This window comes from Argiope bruennichi, chromosome 7 (genome assembly GCF_947563725.1).
Source record: "Argiope bruennichi chromosome 7, qqArgBrue1.1, whole genome shotgun sequence".
NCBI lineage: Eukaryota > Metazoa > Arthropoda > Arachnida > Araneae > Araneidae > Argiope > Argiope bruennichi.
This window is the reverse complement of record NC_079157.1, coordinates 7,687,154-7,707,623: the sequence shown is the minus strand read 5'-3', so window position 1 is coordinate 7,707,623 and position 20,470 is coordinate 7,687,154. Positions and strand designations below refer to the sequence as shown.

Below are 20,470 nucleotides of genomic sequence, written 5' to 3'. Positions count from 1 at the left end.
TTATTAAACCTACCTTGAAATATATAGAATACATTTTGAAAGCTTTTGGCATAATTATCGCCTAAATAAAGAATACTCATAGAAATGTCCAGTGAGTGAAAAGGCTATTGAATGAGGATGTTCGAATAAATAAATGCCTCTTTTGTTCAGAAAAACCGAAATGGAGTTCTGCCTTATGGACAGTAACACCCATTAAGTATATTATTATTACACTTTCACCTGCCTTTTATAAAAAGGTTCATTTGTAGCTACGGGGGCTTATTTTTCATGAGTGCCTGCGATACAACAACCGGTTATTTAATTTTTTCCTTTTATTGAGCTTATTTGCATGAAAAAGCACAAGTAATGGCTTCTGAAGTAAGTGAAAAAAAATTCATGTTTTTAAAACAGCATTGAAAAATCGGATGATAAAATTAATGTTTCTAATACAGGCATTATATTTTTATTTAGTGATTTGTGAAATCTGGATTAAAAATAAAGATTCGTCGATGCAGAGTTTCAAGTAATAATTTTCCTCATATTAAATACTGCCGCTTTGATAACCAATTAGTCTTCCTGTATTAAGGGCTGTTAAAAATTAGTATTTAGTGTAACTTAATTTTAAAAAAGTTTCTTCGAAAAATATTTTAAACAAATTTTTATAAATAGCCCATATTTTTTAGACGCCTTTTGTCGTTCAATTAAAATTTACATTTCTTTAGTTTTATACTTTTTCTTTATACATTCAGTTATATCACATGAATGAACATAAATGTTCAATGTAAATACAACAAAATTTTAAAAAAATATATTAAAAGCACCTTTTATTCATAAGCCTATTCAATATGAAATGATAAATTGAATCTCCATATCTTAGCCATTCATAATGGAAAAAAGATATGGATGAAATATTCTCAGAAATAATGAAAAAGATTCGAGTTTCACTAAAAAATAGAAAATTGTTGTAAAATACTTTTAAAATATTTTTAAAAATTAAATATAGAAAATCATTGGTGTTATTGAAAAGATGATATTTTATATTTTAAGCTAACTCAGAAATTATTTTTGTGTTATAATATTTTCTGAATGTTTCGTGTAAAATATACCACTATTTCAATTCATTAAGATTTTAAAAAAAGGTTACTAAATACACATTTTTTTCCCTTTAGAATATATATCGTTTGATTGCGTTATGTCAAACGATCTGTCCTCTAGAGCGAGAAGGGCATGCATATGCATTCATCTTTATTTCGAATATTAGTAGAGATTTTAATATTACAGGTTTACGGATTTCTGTATGCATTTAATATTTTCGGTTATCTATCATAAGAAACAAATTTTAAAACTGCTATAGTTAAGATTATATAGTTATAGATTACATACTGCTATAGTTAATAGTTACACTTATTATAATAATTACATAAATCGCATCGGATATAAGTGATTTTGTATTTTATTACTAAAAATATATGAAACTTTTAAAAGAATAATACTTTTATAATAAGAAAGAGATACTTTGATTTGTTATTTTCTGCCAATATGAAATCAATTTCACCGGCTTACTGGCCAAAATGCTGTTAATGTTTAATTTCAAATTAATATCTGATGCATAATGTGAGTGCTGCGACATCGTCTTCGGGGTTTGGGAATTCAATGTTCAAACCCCGTTTACATTATAGATCCATCATGCTACTGGGGCTGGTGTACGTTCATCTGATGTATGTTAAGTCAAATGTCGTTGTCAAAACGTTCCCCCGTTAGTATGGGGTGTATGCTAAACATGGGATATCAGGTGTGATGTTATCCTCATCATATGATCGGTGATTAAAATGACGAAGTCCGTCACAAAATAACTTTAATGTAGCTTTCGAATAGGATGCTAATGTAGCCAAACTAATGAATTCATAACCTAATTTTCTTTTCCTCTTTTTAAAATAATTTTGAATTTCATCTTACGATAGGCATTTAACACTTCTGTAATGTAGTCACATTATGCCTATTTGATCCATTACTTCATTAAGAGCTTTTAAGCGTCAAAGTAAATGCGAGAGTCGTCTAATATCAATCTGTATGGTATCAATGCAATGATATTCCTTTTCTTATTCTGCATTCAAAATATGCATTGGAGTTTACCGTTAAAATGGTTCGGCGTCTTTTATATAGCATGTTAGATAAATTAATACAAGAGCAGCATATGGATGCCCTTATAGGACACTAAAATTCACTATAAATATTCACTAAAATCATATGAAATATCAATAAACACCTCATTTTTGAGACACAAACCCTAAAAAACAACATTTTTTTAATTTTTAGGCTACTAGCTACTTCCTGTCCAGAACCCAACATGCCAAAACCGATAGTGAAGTGAATATTTTAATTTAATAATTGGCATCTATAAAATATACAATTACGAGATCGATATCAACAATGACGGCATTTGTACATTTGGATCTTAGAGGGTAAAACCAAATCTCTCTTTCCTGAAAAATGCAATTTTGAAAATGAATGTTGCTTTTATCGATATGGAAAAATTTTTTTTATCTTCAATACTATTAATTTTAGAACGGTAAATATCTCTTCCTTTTGAAGACCGCGGTGGAAGGGTGGTAAGGTCTCGGGTTCGAAAACTGTTGATCCCGATCCCACCGAAGAATCTTCATGTAAGAAGGTCTGGTGAACGCTAAATCCATCGGGGGCGAAACGTCCTTCCGCTCGTGTGATGTGGAAGTTTGGAGAGGTGGTTCCCAGGTCAGGTGTCGTTCTAATCATCTGACAGCGGTTTAAAACTACGAGGTCTGTCCCAAAATAGCCCTAGTGTTGCTTTAAAACGGAACGATAATATAACAAACTAAACTAATTTCTTCATTCCGCGAGGGAATTGTCATCAATGGCAGTTTTCTGTTTATGTGTGCTGTGACACTTTGAAAAAGTGTTTTCATTTTGTATAAAAGTATACTGTTTGGTGACCCGTATATTCAATTGATTTTCATGGGCCTTATATCTGAACTGAGAGATGGATTGGATTTCTCAGTGGATCTTTCACTACAAATTCAAAACGCCTGTTTTCACAAGTAATGAGCTCGATCATATATTTATAAATATTGCATAAAAGATGCAATTTTTCATAGTTGTGAGAAACTTAAATTTTGAACGAGTGTTAATTCATTAATAAATTATTTCAGCATTTTGAAATTAATACATTTGGTATTAATCTTTCGTGATAGGCATATTATGCTTTAAAATTACGATGAAAATCTCGCCGAAAGTCAATAAACTTGTCTTTTAATATGTATTGAAACTTTATAAAGATGCAAATTTTCTTCCTTTTAGTTTTACTTTCAGGGAAAGCCAACATATTTGTGTACATTTCAGTACCTTATTTGATGGAATTTTGGAATTAGAATTATATACCTAATTATAATAGTTAAATAAATAAACACTGCTTCAATTTATTTCGGAACCCTATATATTCTATCTTCATGCAAACGAAGAATCCTCTTGTATTTTTATTACTAAAAATCTGTCAAAGACATTGATGAGGATGTCGTGTCCGCGTTACCACGGAATGGGGATGCAATAGCTTCTGAGGATAAAGACCCCTGAGCACCCGAGGGAAGAAGTCGTCAAAGACATTAAATATATTGAGAGTGATGATATTATTTTGATAACCTTCATAAAATGCTGCTATATCAATAAAACTGGTGAATAATAAAACAGAATGAATGCGTGCTTGTATGTGTGTTCGTGTGTTTGTAGGTGGCCAACTATTTGATCTAGAGGTATCAAATTTGGGATAGAAATCCTATGGGGGATAGGAATGCTATCTATAGAAAAATTTCAGTTTTCAATTAGGTTTTAACAATTAAGAGAGTCAAATTTAATCAAGTGTGTTTTGGCATTTTCCCGTGATTTTTTAAAAAAATATTACAACAGGAAAATCAATTTTGTTCCAAACATAGAATTTTAATTTTATCTTTTTAAAGATATCAATTTATTTGCTGTTTGATTATTTACCCCAGAATTTAGTTTATTAGCTGCTATATTTACATGACAAATAAAAAACTGATGTCATAGTATCGCGAAAGACGATATACAATTAACAGATAAGTAATACTATTAAAATTGCTGGGGTTTGATGATTATTCCAAATTGATTGCCGAAAAGTCTTGTATATATATATATATATATATATATATATATATATATATATATATATATAATGATATTTTATCTCTAATTTCAATTTAATTAATTTTCAAGATTTTATCTTAATTTAGCCCATAGTAACTTCATTCTAAAATATTCTCTTATTTCGTGATCCAATTCCACTGTCTCTACTTAATTAATTCAAGAGAAGCTTTATAAAATTGCTTAGTCAGCTAAACGCCGATACTTTCACACGCTCGGCGTGAAGGGGTAAAAATGTCCAGTAAGCGCATTCTTTCTTAAAAGATCCCTGTGTTTCCCTTACATGTGATTGACATGCGTCAGAAATACCTATCAGAATCTTATTAATATATTAGCACAATGAAGAAATATTTTCCCTATAAAAATCTAGGGTTATATAATGCGAGGGATAATTTATTTCGCGCTTCTTCCCCACTTCGGCTTTTGTCTGCGCTGTGACGGACGTCTTGTCCGCGTCTCTGCTTGTAAATAATTATGCTTTCCCGATGGATTAAAAAGAATTTAAATAGATAAAAAGTTTCTTCACTGTCTTCAAAATTACATCCTGCTTCACATAAAATAATGTTACATATTAAAAAGCCGACAGGATTCCTAAAATTGTTTCATATATATATATATATATATATATATGTTGATTGATTGGCGAAATACGTGTAATTTTACGGTTAAAAAAAGCAAATGGAATTGATTAAACTAAAAATACGAAAGAAAATATACAGAAGCATTGATTAATTTTAACAATAATTTCAATTTCTGTCTTTTAACAGTTGGGATCAACCGTTGCAGCTCTATCGTCAGCAGAAATCTGCTCAGAACGGAAAAGTTCATGTCTGGAAGCAAGAAAGAAATGCAATTCAATTTTCAGAGTCAGCTTGCAATGGAGAATTCTGAATGTTCTAACTTTCTCAGTTTGCACTATTGTTCTACTGTACCAGTCAAGTGAGTTCTTGAAGCGATTCTACGAATATCCAACCAATATCAAAATCGAAAAAACTTCATTTTCAACACGAGATACATTTCCTATACCTGCTTTTACTGTATGCTACGAGAAGTAAGTGAGAATTTGTATGATAAAAATAATAATAATAACTATATATTTAATTAGATAATTATAGATAACATAGATCAATATATATTTTATAATAATTAGATAAGTATAATCATTTGAAGAGATCATGGTATGCAACATACATGATAGCTATTAAATAGTTATTAATTATGCCCAAAACATTAAAATTAAAACCTGTGAGAATATTTTCCACTCGACATATATATATATATATATATATATATATATATATATATTACACGAAGACACACAGGACAGCACAAAGACGACAACTATATACAACATAGAAGACAATTATCTTCAGCCGAGACGTGAAGCATACACAGCAACATACAACAAGACTCTACTGCAGACAGTAGCGCACAGCTTAGTTCAGCACTAGCTTGACTCCGTCGCTCTCTGCTAATCCCTCGAAGACCAGTTCTTCACCGCCGATTCCGACTACTCTACTCTGTCGCTTCCGACTACGACTACTCTGGCAGCTGCGTCTGCTTCCTTTTATAGGTCTCAGGAGGCCGGGCTAGAAGCCTCTCAACCAATCAGGAACGTTCGAGGCGTATCTCGGTTCCTACTGGACGGGTCGGGAAAATTCTCGATGTTTCGGGTATAATACAAAATATTTTAATTTATGTAATTAAAATATTTTAATTTATGACAAAATATTTTAATGTATGTAATTGCGTGAATATGTAATAATGTTGATAACTTTAGTATGTTTAAAATGAAAATTCTAGTTTATCTTATATAACCATACACCGCATTCATTTGCAAGAATTTTTCATTGAAACGAATCATAGACTCCTTCTTCCTTATACAAAGGTTGATCAGACAAGAAGTTTCGTTATTCAATTAAAATAGAAACGAAATGATTTTTAGAGAAACATTATTATTGCATAATAGTGTTCAATATTTAAGTTAACTCTCAACAGTTGTTACCATTTTTCAAGCATTCACATATTGGGGTAAGAGTTTTGCAAGTCCTTAAATCAAAAAAATACCGCCTTCGATGATGAAAAAGTAAGCAGGAAATTTACGGAAAGTGCATTGACAGCATCATAATAATGGTTCTTCAATTTTCGTTCTCCTTCAACTTATGTGAGCAATTATCATTGAGACCGCCGCCCAATTCGTTCTTCATCGTGAACATTTTCACATCCTTCATTGAAACTTTGCATTCCTACTATCGATTCACTCTTCGCATTTTGTTTGCAAATTTCATCAAACTATCTGCACATTTCGATTGGCTACCAAGCATTAAAAACGTGGATGATAGAGCGGAACTCACACTCCACGGGATATTCAATTTTTTAAACACTTTAAATGCTTAAAATGCAGCCTAAGCTATACTCTGCAATCTAAACGTGGCTCCTATCGTACGCTAATGAGACAAGAAAGTGAATGCGCATACGTAAAATCACAAAAACAGCTTAAATTATTTAAAAATTGAAAATTGAAATTAGTTTCTTAATGATCCTTGCTTTTCATCTTGCTGTAAGGCTTTATGTGATTTTTCAGCACCTCCAGAAACAAGTTCTGCGACCAATACTCTTCACTGTGTCAGAACGTCTCTACTCCCTCATATAATTTCTGTTTCCATTATATTTATTTATGTGATGGAACTGGCTTTTCACGGGTAAGTATACTTTATCGCTTTTCAAGCGAGTTTTTTTTTTAAATGAAATGGATTTAAAATTGCAACTGGAGACTGACTTAAGAAAGTATATCTAGTTTTTTTCATATATAGTGCACTCCCAATTATCTTACCTAATGTAGTAGAAGGATAGACCGAATAACAAAGAAGCCGGATATGCAGGAGTTCTATGAACTCGTTTCTTTGTCCACTATACAAAACAAAAATTTAATACCAAAACTCACTGCTATAATACTTATTTTCTCACTTCTTATTGAGTACTAAGCCCACCATTTATCCCAAACCAAGTAGAGTGTGAATATGTACTGATGAACCATAGAAGCAGTTGCCGGTTTCTGCAGTTACTCCAGAGTCTAGTCACTATATAGCGTGTAGTTACTCCTCCATAGTTACAGTAATTTTTCTTTCGGTTGCCATTCATTTTGAAATCTTCACAGTGGTACATTTAAAAAAAAACAGTAAGCATACCCCAAGAACAATTCACGAATACTGTATGCACTGCGCAATTATAATCAGGAACAGCGACAGCAATTGAGGTTCGCTGCACACTTACGGAATAATGAACAACTAGTAGAACGCTGCTGTTTTCTTGTCACAATTTGTATTTTTCACACGACTGTGAAAGATTTCATTAAATGGAAAGACATATGTTAGCCCGAAAGCCGTTAATGTGAAGATTATTTGCAGAGTAAATGATTTGCAACATTAATATGCGGGAACAAGAGGTTTCTGCATTTTAACTATGTAATGGATCTTTTCCACCTTTTTTAAGTTATTGTTTATCAAATATTTTGCTTCTTCTGATATGAATATAAATTCGAAAGTAGATGTAATTGTAATAAAAATAGTGAAAGTAGTTATTAGTAATATTGTGGTAGCTGCTTTATAGAAGTTTACAGATGAATTAAGCAGTCGATCTTTATGTCAGAAAAATGAATTCGATCGCATATGCGGAAATATTGTTAAAATAATGCGTTTTCTTATAGGCGTTGATGATATTAATTTTGGGCACGTTTTCAAGTACATCAGTTACTTAATTATCCGACCATTTTTTAAAATTATCAATTAATAAATGCATTATTATTTTCTGATTCTGATCATTTTATAATATTTTATGATGTGTATATTATCCCTGAAAATTACAGCCGAAACACCTCTCAGAAGTATGGAAAAATAATTCTAAATCAATAAATTTGTCTTTTAATATCGCAGCAAATTTTATAGATAGAAGCATGGGATTGTGAGTTTTTATAGATTAATGTAAGGAAAATATTTTACTCTTTGAAAATATTTCTATACGGAGGTGGGGGGGGGGCATATTTTCCTACTTTTTATATATTTCTCTTTTTCTGAACCAAAGCATCACACTTATATGATATAACATTGCAATTGGAAATAAATGTCTCATTGCAATAGTTAAGGAAATACATGTTTGATCTACTTTTGTGAGATATCCCGTGTACACGCAGTTTGCGGTAGTATGAAATCATATTATTATTGAAGAATTTTGAATAAATATTTTCGCTGCAGCATAACTAACATTTAAAACTGCCGGAAGAGTCAAGATAACTTGCCGATTTCTGAATGAATGTATGCCCAGAATCTATAATCAGTCAAAATGATGCCGGTCTCTGGTAATTATAGAGTTAACAGTAAATTTTAAAAATAAATTGTCGTAATGTACATCTGGTCTCATATAATATCAACGTATACTAATTCCGGCCAAATGTTTGATTCCCTTTAAATTGTTATTCCAATTTCGCGTTTCAGTTTTAATTGTAGTTAAAGATTCAAACTTCATGTTACTTGAAGTTGTGCTCGCCAATATTGCGTAGCTTCTTAATTACTTTGATGAACTTTTAAAATACATGCAGTTTATTTTGTTTGCATTTATTTTATTGAAACGATGATTTTTCATTAAGAACGTATTTTGTTAATCTGTTTCCACAAGTATTAGAAGATGCACATAAAAAAAAAACCTATCTCGATCTAATCTTTAATTGATAATTGCAAAAATAACATTCATTAATTTTATCAATTACCATTATTTTCTTATTAATTAATTTTATAAATTAATTTCCTCCATCAATTAATTTTATTAATGAATTTTCTACTTCAGACTTTTTCATTTTTTCGTCCATACTTCAGGAAAAGACAATGATGGAACTTGCTGTAGGAATAAGTATAATTTGGCATATAAATACAGAGCCGTTACACTTTAAAAGCTTTTAAATAAATTTTTGTAAATATTTAAAGTATATTGACTCTCTGATTTCAGTAGTTTTCTGAATGAATTAATTTTCAAATATGAAATTTTTTTATTGTCTTATTCTATAAAATATTAACAAAATTTACTACCATATTTGCAATTAATTGCCTTTTCTTCTTATTAATTTTTATGTAGCTTCCGATGCTTGGGTTCTACACAGATAATGATGCAGATACAATACATTCGAAAGCAATAGAGCTGGTGACTAACGACAGCTATACTGTTCCTTTTTTAATTAAGCCTAACCCAAGGTATGGCTTTTTTTTGTTGACTCTTTGTAAAGACATTATACTTTCATTTTTATATCATTGTTTACAATTATTTAAGTCGGCGTCCTGGCATAGGGGTAGCGCGTCTTCCCCGTGATCTGGGCGTCAAGGGTTCGAGTCCCGGTTTGGGCATGGTTGTTCTTCTGTTGTTCTATCTGTGAGATGTGTGAATGTGCCCTCCTGTAAAAAGGGGTTGTGCAAGCGAATGAATGATGCGTGAGTGGCAAAGTCGTACTCTTGGCCCTAGTTGGCGCTGCTATAAAAAATAAGAGACGTCCCCCTCAGGCTTAAATCGCTGTCTTCGTAACAGCGGGCTTGTCAGTGGCAAGTGCCATAAGAAACAAACAAACAAACAAACAATTATTTAATGGGAAAAAATATCTCTGTCTACAAGGCTGATAGATATTTTGTCTGCGACAATACTTCGTTTGAGATAATCTTAATCTTAATCGTAATCATTTATTTAAACGTTATAGTTTAATGTTTACACTACATTACATAAAATTTCATCATCGATTGTGTCACTTCATTACTACAAAGAATCAGTCGAATGTCAAAGAATAAGCCGGAAATCCCAGAATAAACTGGGAGCCATCTTATTCCATCGCCTGTCTCCTCCGCCGTGATTGTTGCAGCTCATTGAAAAAGCATATTGTTGCGAATCTGCAACTTTTCTACTCAGCACAGTTCCATCGATGGAAAGACCATTTTACGATCAGTTCTATTCACTGCTTCTGTTACAGCTGAAAACCCCACCACCACTGAAACTCTATTAGATGGCCAAAACAATGATCCACGGGCTTGGCGACAAATTTTTTGAGACCATTTGGCAAAAAATGGATGATACTGGAATCTCTAGGAATTTTGGAGATAGGAACAATAAGAGAGCTATTCTTGATATTTCGATCTTTGAAATGAAATTTATTCCGTAATGTGCTTCTTGCGTTTATGCTCATTCATTATGTTCGCATTAATACGTAGTGAAAACACACGGACTTCATTTTCAATTCTTTATTGAAAATGTTGAAATTAAATTTCATCCGAAAGGCGCTTACCAAATTTCATCCGTCTAGTTTCTTGCGTTTATGCTTCTTCGAAGGTCACTGAACTTTTCTGACTGAAGTTGCGAAGTCATCATAGAATTTGTAGCTCGACGCTTTCATTTCTTGGACTTTTTTCTCTTTTTTGTAAAGTACTTCATAAACATTTCCTTTTTCATATTTTCATAAAGCGATGTATAGTCGATTAAAGAAAGTATCAGTTACATTATAATTAACTGATATGAAGAAACTCTTATTAAATTCTGATATTAAAAGTATGCTTGGAACGATAGAGTGATCCAATCTTTTAGAGTAATGATTAATAATCAAACATGATAGCCATTTCAGGACTTCGATTTAAGTTATTGGTGATTTCACGCTTAATGCCAGAAAACTGCAAACCTCCGAACGTTTAAAATTAATTTTTTTGTTATGTATACTTTTATATGTATAATAATTTGAGATATCCATTATCACTCATCTTGAAAGAGGTAGCTATGTTCTCAATATTGCACGATTTTTTAAATGTAGGTGTTACTTCTGCCGCTCCAATTTTATTTCTTTCAAACGTAATTTCCAGTAAAAAGGTATTGTTATATAAGCTGTGTAATTTATGATATTTAAATGTAACTTTTTAGGACTTTGAAAACTTCATTTGTAAAAATTGAAGGTGAAAGGTTTGCTAAGTGTTATAGTGATAATTTGCATTTGAACGACAATGAAAAAGAGCGGATTTTTGAGAAACGAGGTAAGTGTTATTTGTAATGTTTTTGCTTTGAAATGAAATAATTCAAATAATTTCACCAAAAAAAATGTTCATCAAAATTTTCTATCAGCTTATCTCTCGCAATTCTGAAAGGTATGGTTATGGTAAAATATTTATGACTTTGATAAGGTATGGTCATCAATTTGAACCATTTTAATAATTATATAAATATTACCTCATTTAATATAATTTTGCATCACTAATTTTAATTAGTTATTCTTCCTATTCTTCATTATCTTTTCATTAATATAATGAATATATTAAATAATAGTTTTGGAACAATTAATAATTTATCCTGATCATAAAATGTTGTGGTAAATATTCAGTCTAATCCATTAATGTTCTTTCCCTTTCCATTTATTTTACACTTCTACAACAGGTGTTCAAATGAAAAGGTACGAAACGTCGTCACAATGTAACCGTTAACATATTTGCCTATGCCGCTATGGGAGAACGTAGCTAGACATCTAGGGATGCGACTGGAGTCTCCGGCGTAGAGTGGAGCATGCGAGGGCGCCAGTATGAGCAAGAGAGAGCAGATGCTCTTATAAAGAGCGCAGTCCAATTGATGTGGCAGTGCATGTGAAGACAGGATGGCGTTGTGTTCACATTGAAAAATTCGACGTTTGAAGAGATACTCTGAAGACTACGCAGGTCCATCAAGAACAAAAGATCGGGGCTATTTACGGAGGGTGTGGTTCTGCTCCATGATAACGCGCGTCCACAATTCTCCAAGGTCATACACGCGGAACTGACCAAGTTCAAGTGAGAGTAGCTCGACCATTCACCCTACATCTCGGACATGTCGCCCTGCAATTTTCATTTGTTTGGTCCCCTGAATAAACAACTGAAAGGGAAGCGCTTCAACTCGGACGGCGAATTCGAGGACGCTGTGAAGGACTGGGTCACGTCACAGCCGCAGGAATTCTGGGAACAAGGAATTTTTCGGCTCGTTAATCAATCGGGCCGTTGTGTACAGGTCTATATTGTATACTTTGAATAAAGTCTTCATTTATAACCATAGGGCCGTTTCGTACGTTTTCATTTGAACACCCCCTTTACATAAAGCAGAATAAGCGTAGGGGAATGGACAAGGCATACTAAGCTGATTTTCAGAATTTTTTTTTAATTTCAAGGTACTCCATAGAGTACATAATATTTTGTTATAAGGGAAATTTGTAGAAACAGCGATAGATTATTGTTTCTGAGTATTGACAGTTTCTCATTCAGTGCTATTCAATATTTTCTTCCATTATCATAAAGGGTGTGTCAAAATTGACGCAAGCTTTGAATTTGCCACCATTCATGCAGTAAAGTGTTGGCAACCAACCCTATTTAAAAACCCATTTGACAGCTGATAGTTTTGGGTTAGTAATAGGATAAGGAGCGTTACACGATAGAACAATGTGTTTTCATTGTTTAAAAAATATTTCAAAAATAATGAAAGTCTGGCAGCCACAGTTCGAAAATTTCTGAATTGCCCCCCCCGCCCAGATCGTATTAATTAATACCATTGGATTTCTTTTTATGGGGTTATTTGAAGACAAAGGTCTATGCCAACAAGCTCATAAGCGCGAGTGCATTGAAGGAAAAAAATTCAAAGTTGCATCAATGATACGCATATATCCATTGCATTTTACGCATTGTCGGGAAGAGCGTAGAGGCCATTTGCATTATGTATTATTTCATACATATCAAAATCCTGTGTACTTTACGATTCATTAAAAAGTGTAACAATTTTTAAAAAAACGTATTTTTGATTTAATTCAAATCATGTGTTAATACGTTGTTCTATCGTGTAACACTCAATTTTTACTAACCCTAAACAATCAGCTATCAAACGGGTGTTTTTAATAGGGTGACCAACACTTTACTGGATGAATGGTGCCGATTTCAAATCTTACGTTAATTTTGTGACACCCTTTACGTTACATTCCAGATCTGAGTTTTTATAGTATACATTTATGGTATACTTAATTCAGGATAAGATGGTTTGAAAATAAAAAAAAGAAAAAATATTTCGAAACTCATTAAAAACTAATTTTGCCGATAGCCTTCAATTGCTAACAAAAATAAAACAATACATTTTTTTCTCTCGATATCGTGGTGTTCAGGATGTGAAGGATTTCCGGGTTTTTTTTCAGGAAAAAAATGCATTATATTTATAACAATAATCGAAATAATATGAAGACAACTAAGATTTAAAAATAAATAAATATTAAAAATGATAAAACGTCATTTCGAATATTCTGAAAACTACCAAGAAGTAAATATCGGACATAATTTTAAATAATTTAAAATAACAGTAAGGCCACATATACAGATGGATAAATATTTTCAAACAATTATATAAAAGACAAAAAGTATGCAGGCTTCAAAATCTATTCAAAATTAAGATGCGTTGTACATTTTTTTCTTTTTGGTTTAACAATGAATTTAAAAATATTTTCCATACTCAATACCTTTTCTTTTTAGGAAACTTTTCATCGATCTTAAGTGTGTCAAATAGGTAAAAATCTGTCACATATGTCCGTCTCTCAGAAGAACAATAGAAGATTGTATTAAAATTTTCTTTATATGATTTCAAGAGAAAAATAAATACTGTTGAAATCTAACTTTTGATTCCCTAATTCGGTATTTCAAAAACCTCTGAAACCGCTGTAATAAAAATAACTTCTATTTAAAATCCATTTTTGATATTTTAATAAATGTGTAGGGCGAAATAGGGTTTTTAATTCAACTGAAAAAAATACATCCTTGCGAGAATTTAAAATATTTTTATTGACACACACGAGAACAAACGATATTTATAGATTCTTTCGTTTCAACTTAGGTGTGCAAGTCCATTCCGCTGAGGTTCTGTTCGATATTCATTTGAATATCGTAGCAACAGAGGTTCTTTTTCAACCTTGGATTTTTCCGCACGCATACTTCGCTATTCATAGTCCATTCGAGCCAATCAACCCCGTGCACAGTGGGGAACGTCTGAGACTCGGAAAACATTACTTTGTAACAGTGACTCGTTTAGTAAGTAGAGGATGATTCTATTTTACTTTGATTGTTATTGGTAATTAAAAGAAATGTATTTTGACCCATAATTGGAGACGAGAATCAAAATGACTCTTCATGGTTCATTAGCTCTAATTAATCACATGGATTTTGTCCTTGAATACAATCATTTCCTCAGTACCTTCAAGTTGTTCTTTTAGCAGTCTGTTGGCTAAAAGTCTAAGTATGAGCACGTGCGTATAACCGAGTTATTCTTTTCCAAAGTTTTTGTTGTTATTTATGGAGTCATTGTTATTTATGGACTCCACGTCTCTGAAACTGTGACTGAAAAAGTATATAACGCACTAGTTAATTCCCACGTATTCCGCATTGAAATTCGCTTCCTTTTCCTAAAATAACATATTGTTGCTAAAAAAGGAATGAATAATGCTCTAACAGGTCATTCCAGGAAAAAAGATTTGGCCATATGATCTAGATTTTGATGAATCTGTAATGCAATGGTTTTGAATCTATAATGCAAAAATGCGAAATATCGGAAGATGATTCTGATATTAGCGATGCAGAAACAATTATAAGCGATTATGAAGAAAACAGTGAACAAAAAAGTGAAAAATAAAATCGGAAGTAGATTCAGGAGAAGAGGAAGATGAAATGGTTGATTCGGAAAATTATTTCTATGGGTAAGGAGAATATAGATTCAAGCGAAGCCCTTAGTGAGTTCACATTCCTGGACGCCTCACCACAATATTGTTTTGAAGGTGCGCAGAATTCCTCCCAAGTTGTCCGGCTGAAATTTGAAGTCTGAATCTACATTTTATCGACTAACATGTTGCTCATGATTGCGAAATATACAAATCTTAAATTTGCAGCAATTAGGAAAAAATACAGAAATTAAGAGAAGTCAGATTTGCGTGATTTAGATACAGTGGAATTACACGGCGTTATGGTACATTGCTGCTTTATGGAATTCCTGCTTTATAGATATGCTGCTTTATGGAATTCCTGCTTTATAGATATGCTGCTTTATGGAATTCCTGCTTTATAGATATGCTGCTTTATGGAATTCCTGCTTTATAGATATGCTGCTTTATGGAATTCCTGCTTTATAGATATGCTGCTTTATGGAATTCCTGCTTTATAGATATGCTGGAATTACTCGACGTACTGCTTTATATTGCTGCTTTTAAATTTGAATAATGCAGAAAGAATAAAAATATATTCTTAAAATAGTATTTTAAAATTTTTTATTCTTTATTTTTGTTTGTTAAATTCTAACAATTAGTGATTTCTGTAATGTATAAGCAAAGTAAATACACATTAAAAGATTGTTTGGATTTTTCTTATAACATCTTTCCGATACTTAATATTATAACATTTAACATTTTAAATATTTTTGATAATTACATGATTTCCAAAATGTATTGTGTTTCCAAAATCAATTCCAATACTGTTTACAAAAGACAAAAAGGAAAAATAACAATGAAGTCTTTTTGACTCCGTGTCTCTGGCCTGGTGATGAAATTCATGTCTCTAGTTACGGGTTAAAACTGAGCAAAGATTTATTTGTTTTTTCAAAATTTATTATACGTCATAATCCTTAAGAAACACACCTAGAAGAAACCGTCTGGATGTTTTTAAGCAATCATAAAAACAATTTTAGATGTCTTGTGAAGAGAATAGTCGTTTTCGAAAAAGTTATTCATATGTACCAAAATAGATGGTAATTTGAAGGAGAAATGTGTGGTAAAAGAATATCTTGCACGCATGCGTTTCTGAAGATTGCTCAACTGATGCTGAAAAAAGTAAAACACATGGTGGAAAATAATGTTGGAAGTTTCTCTGGGCATAATTCTTTGATTTGTTTAAAATCCAGATTTTCATCCGCCTGATTAAAATTGAGTTTAGCGTTTTCATCGGACTTTAATATCGGGATATATTTCCAGTCATTCATCGTTAATAACTTTTATAAATTAAAAATTTAAAAGAAATGACTGCAAACTATTTTTTCGGTATCTATCAAAATTAAATTAGAACTTTTCAGAAGTAGAACTAAATTTAACATTAAATTAGGCTTTTTCATTTTATGTATAAGGGGATTATTCATAAAAACAACAATCAAGAATAACAGGATAGCATGTAATATCATTGAATGCATTCACGATTAGGCGATTTCTTCTAGAGTTTTTGCCCTAAAATTCTATTACATTTTATTCATGCATTTTTCATCCCTGTTCTTAAAATTAAAATACACCGTTTGTGTGAAAAAAATGATTAATATCGATTTAGTAATGTAACTTCTACAACTATGTTTTTAAATAAAACATGGAAAAAAATGATCAGAATAAAAGATTAAAACGAATTAAGATAAAATTCAAGACAATCATTTCAGAAAAATATTTTCCGATCACAACTGAAAACAAAAAAATTAATTTATTAATTTTAATAATTATTAAACTCTTTGACTTATAGGAAGAAGATCATTTGCTTCCTTATCCTTATCAAACAGATTGCATGGATTACGAAGGACTGAACAAAGAGAACAACATGACAGGACCCCGTTCACAAGAAGTGAGTATTTATACTATATTTTTAAAAAAATAGTAACATGTTCATAATTTCATTGATAGAAATTTTCGATTGTTTTCGGACAGCTCAAAAAGTGCATTTCTGTATAAATAAATAGCATTTAAAAGAAGCCCGGTCTTATCCATCTCTTAGTATTTATGAAAGGACCCAAAAAAATATCTTGTTAATATACATTTGCAGCTAAAACTAATGGATGCTACAGAATCAAATTTAATATGCAAACTGTAAATCTAAAAAAAAAAATGCTTTGTGGCAAAATTGAGAAATTTTGTGGTAACCCTTGAGAAAGTCTTCAGGCCGGATTCTTTATTTCTTCCTTTTTGATTCTATATTTATTCTTTTGCTAATACTGACCGATATATATATATATATACTTTATTTATGTAAAAAAATATATAAATTTATAATAATTTTATGTGCATTTCTTATTTTGAATTATAACTCATATAGCAATCATTTACTATTAAAAAATATCGGTTGAAAAATTCCGCAAGTATTTTTTTTTATTAAATAAAATATATGTATAAATGTATATGTTACGGCCAAAGCCCGAAGTTCGGTCAGTTCGCGAATTGGCTGGCCAATTCACGTTTTGGGGAAGTCCGAAGTACGTGCAATTAATATTGTATATTCTACTTTGGCTGGCTATTTCGCGAAGTGGCTGAGAATCCTTGGCCAAAGCCCGATATGATAATGGTAGAATGATCGGTAGGCGGCACATTAAACAGAATACTTAAGAATAAACAAAATGTACTCATTCTTGAGTACTTCATGTAGTTATAATATCTCCGAGTACAATAGACTTAAATTTGAGAAATGCATGTACTCACTTTTTGAATACGTACAGGGATTCAAATACGAGTATGTGTTTTTCCAAATCTGCTGAAATTATGCAAACCTAAATTTCCAAAAAGAAGTCTCGACTGATATGGTTGGACCCAGAGGGATTCGAACACAGACCGTTCAATCTGCAGCCCAATGCGCTGCCAACTAGGGTAGCTCGCACAAGTGCAGGGTTTTTCAAGAAATGTTTTAAGGGTGATCGTCAGTTTTTTTCTGCCCCCATAAATGCTATATTTTCCAGATTACATTCCGTTTGGAAATATTGGATTCATAAAATACGACTTTTTTTACAAGGATAAAAAAAAACAATATTAAAAGTAAATTAAAATAAATATAATGACATTTATGTATAAAATATAAATAAGGACATGTTGTTGGGGAAATTCGACAGATGGTGCCAACAAAGAAATGTCTTTAAATAATATAAAAACTATTTTCCTTCATATTTGTTTTAAGCTGTAAGAGTGGAAAAAATTCTGAAAATTTATTTATATTTTCTATTTGCCTTTGCAAAAAATTTCATTTTTTAAGCGATATTTCGGGAGACAATTTGATCTAGGATCTTTAACATTAGGTCTATGGAGCAGAAAAAGACTAAGGATCACCGTTAAAGGTAGTTGACAAATTGAGTATTCAATTTGCCTTTGTATTCATACACGATACGCAACGCATTTGCTCAAGATATAATTCGTCATTTTGAAGGGAGCAAATCTAATCTTCAAGCTATCACGTTGTTACAGTATATACGTTCACTGAATAATTTCTATTATCTCTTTAATATGAGAACAGAATAACACGAGATCATATTTTTATATATTACAAGCTTGGTTTTAAATACTTCATATTTTACAGTGTGTAACACAATATGCTCTAGATTTCTTTCTTCCTACTTTGGCCAATCGTCCGAATCCACTTCGCGAATTGGCCGGCCAAAGTCCGAAATCAAAGAAAGATCGGACATTGACCGATAAGTTTACAGCAACGTTGGCCAAAAAGCGAATTGGCCGATTTCGGGCTTTGGCCGTAACATATATATATATGCATTGTATGTATTGTCTTATATTCTGCAGATTTGCTTAGATTTATGCAGGGCAGAGTATTATAAAAAATGCAGAGATTGTAACGCAGGTCTAAGAATGTACGAAACTCTCGACAATTATTGTGGAGGTAAGTTGTATTTTATCATTACCCGTATAGGTGGATGTATAGTTTTTATATTTCCCTCATGGAATGAATTTATTGAATTTATAAGCTAGTCTGTAATATTAATGGCAAGATGTTTCGTTACTAGTGCTTTAATAGGCTAACAGATATTATAATACTGCATATATTGTCACAGCAAGCACTGATTTTTTTATGCTGCATTTTACGTTAAGAAGTATCGCACTATTAATGGTTAAGTTTGTAGCATGTAATTTTGTAGCCAAATGCCTTACCTCTTTACCTATTCCAACATGAATAAAGAACGAGGGCTGAATTTTTCGTGGATCTTGACAAATCTGGAGTAGAGACATTTTACAGTGGTGTTCAAAATTAAGAGAATTTTAAGATTGAGTCGATTATTTCCAGAATTACTGCACAGATTTTAATGAAATTTAGTTTGTATATAGTTTATTTAATACAAAAAATAACAATTTAACAGTTCAAATACACATTCATGATGGTGCGTAACACTCATTAGAGTTCGAAGGTATGAAACAGAGATAAGAATAGAACAAAAAAAATGAAGTAATGTATGTAATTGTATTAATGTAATGAGGGTATGGTTCCCTCTTGCAGATATACAGGCCTCGCATAGCGAGTTCATATTCGAAATAAGGGAGTTTATGCGTTCTTGTGGTAATTGGTCCCATTCGTTCAGCAACCCTGTTATGGTTCTCGGAGGAGGTTGCGATTTGCAATTGTCCTCCCAAAACCTGTCCAGGCATGCTGTATAGGGTTGAGATCTGGAGATCTGGTTGGACAATCTATCCGGTGAACTTCCTCATTTTCTAGAAATTTATCAACCAGATGAGCTCTATATGGTTTCTCCTTGTCAATCATTAAAATGAAATTAGGTCCAACTACATTTCTGAAAAGGTGAACATAGCTTTTTAAGTCCTCATCCTATAAATCACACCAGTCACGGTGCCTCATTTAACGACATGAAGGTTTGGCGGCCATTCAATATGATGCATGCCTAGATCATCAAACTTCCGCTGCCATAATGTTTGATTGCACAGATGAAGTGTAGACAGCCCTCCAGTATCTAGGTCTCTGATTCTCTCCACATGAAAGTATGGTGAAAATCCTGTTTAAGTTGAATCGAAACTTATCAGTGAAGAGAACGGTTACCCATTTATCCGTACTCAATGATCTCTGTACTATTTCAAACGTTCTCTTCTATTCGCAAAACTGAGAGGAACAACAGTTCTTCTGGCAAACAGCTCTCCCGCATGAATTCTTCTGGAAACAGTCACCCTTGACCCTCGGTTCCTACTGCAGCATACAACTCACTAGAGAGCTGAGAAGCTGTAGCATTCCTGTTACGCCTTGCTTTAAAGGATAAATGGCGATTTTTTCTGGCCGTCGAAGCTCTTTGACGAACTTTGCCCAGCTTTCTTTCGACGAATCTGGTATCCTGAACTGGGCGTTGATTGAATTCCTACAAATTTGAATTTGTGACTGGCTTGCTTGTAGTCTATTCACAATTCTCCACCTCATTCCATCTTCTGAACTTTGGTGGTAACGCAATTTTACTGTTTGAATTTTAATTTAACCGATAGCTACAATAAAAAAAACCAAGACATTCGGCGCGT

The 20,470-nt window shown here is 32.2% G+C and overlaps 1 protein-coding gene across 1 annotated transcript in view; it reads left to right on the top strand.

Annotated features, from left to right (window-relative positions):
* The first annotated feature begins 275 nt into the window (after positions 1-275).
* LOC129976336 (uncharacterized) overlaps positions 276-20,470 on the top strand; it is a 32,473-nt gene continuing 12,278 nt past the window's right edge. The window contains exons 1-8 of the mRNA XM_056089848.1: positions 276-357; positions 4,938-5,221; positions 6,755-6,872; positions 9,295-9,410; positions 11,107-11,216; positions 14,068-14,261; positions 16,713-16,811; positions 18,743-18,839. Coding sequence (XP_055945823.1) covers positions 346-357; positions 4,938-5,221; positions 6,755-6,872; positions 9,295-9,410; positions 11,107-11,216; positions 14,068-14,261; positions 16,713-16,811; positions 18,743-18,839 — 1,030 coding nt within the window. The 5' untranslated portion in view covers positions 276-345. The remainder of the gene's footprint in view (positions 358-4,937; positions 5,222-6,754; positions 6,873-9,294; positions 9,411-11,106; positions 11,217-14,067; positions 14,262-16,712; positions 16,812-18,742; positions 18,840-20,470) is intronic.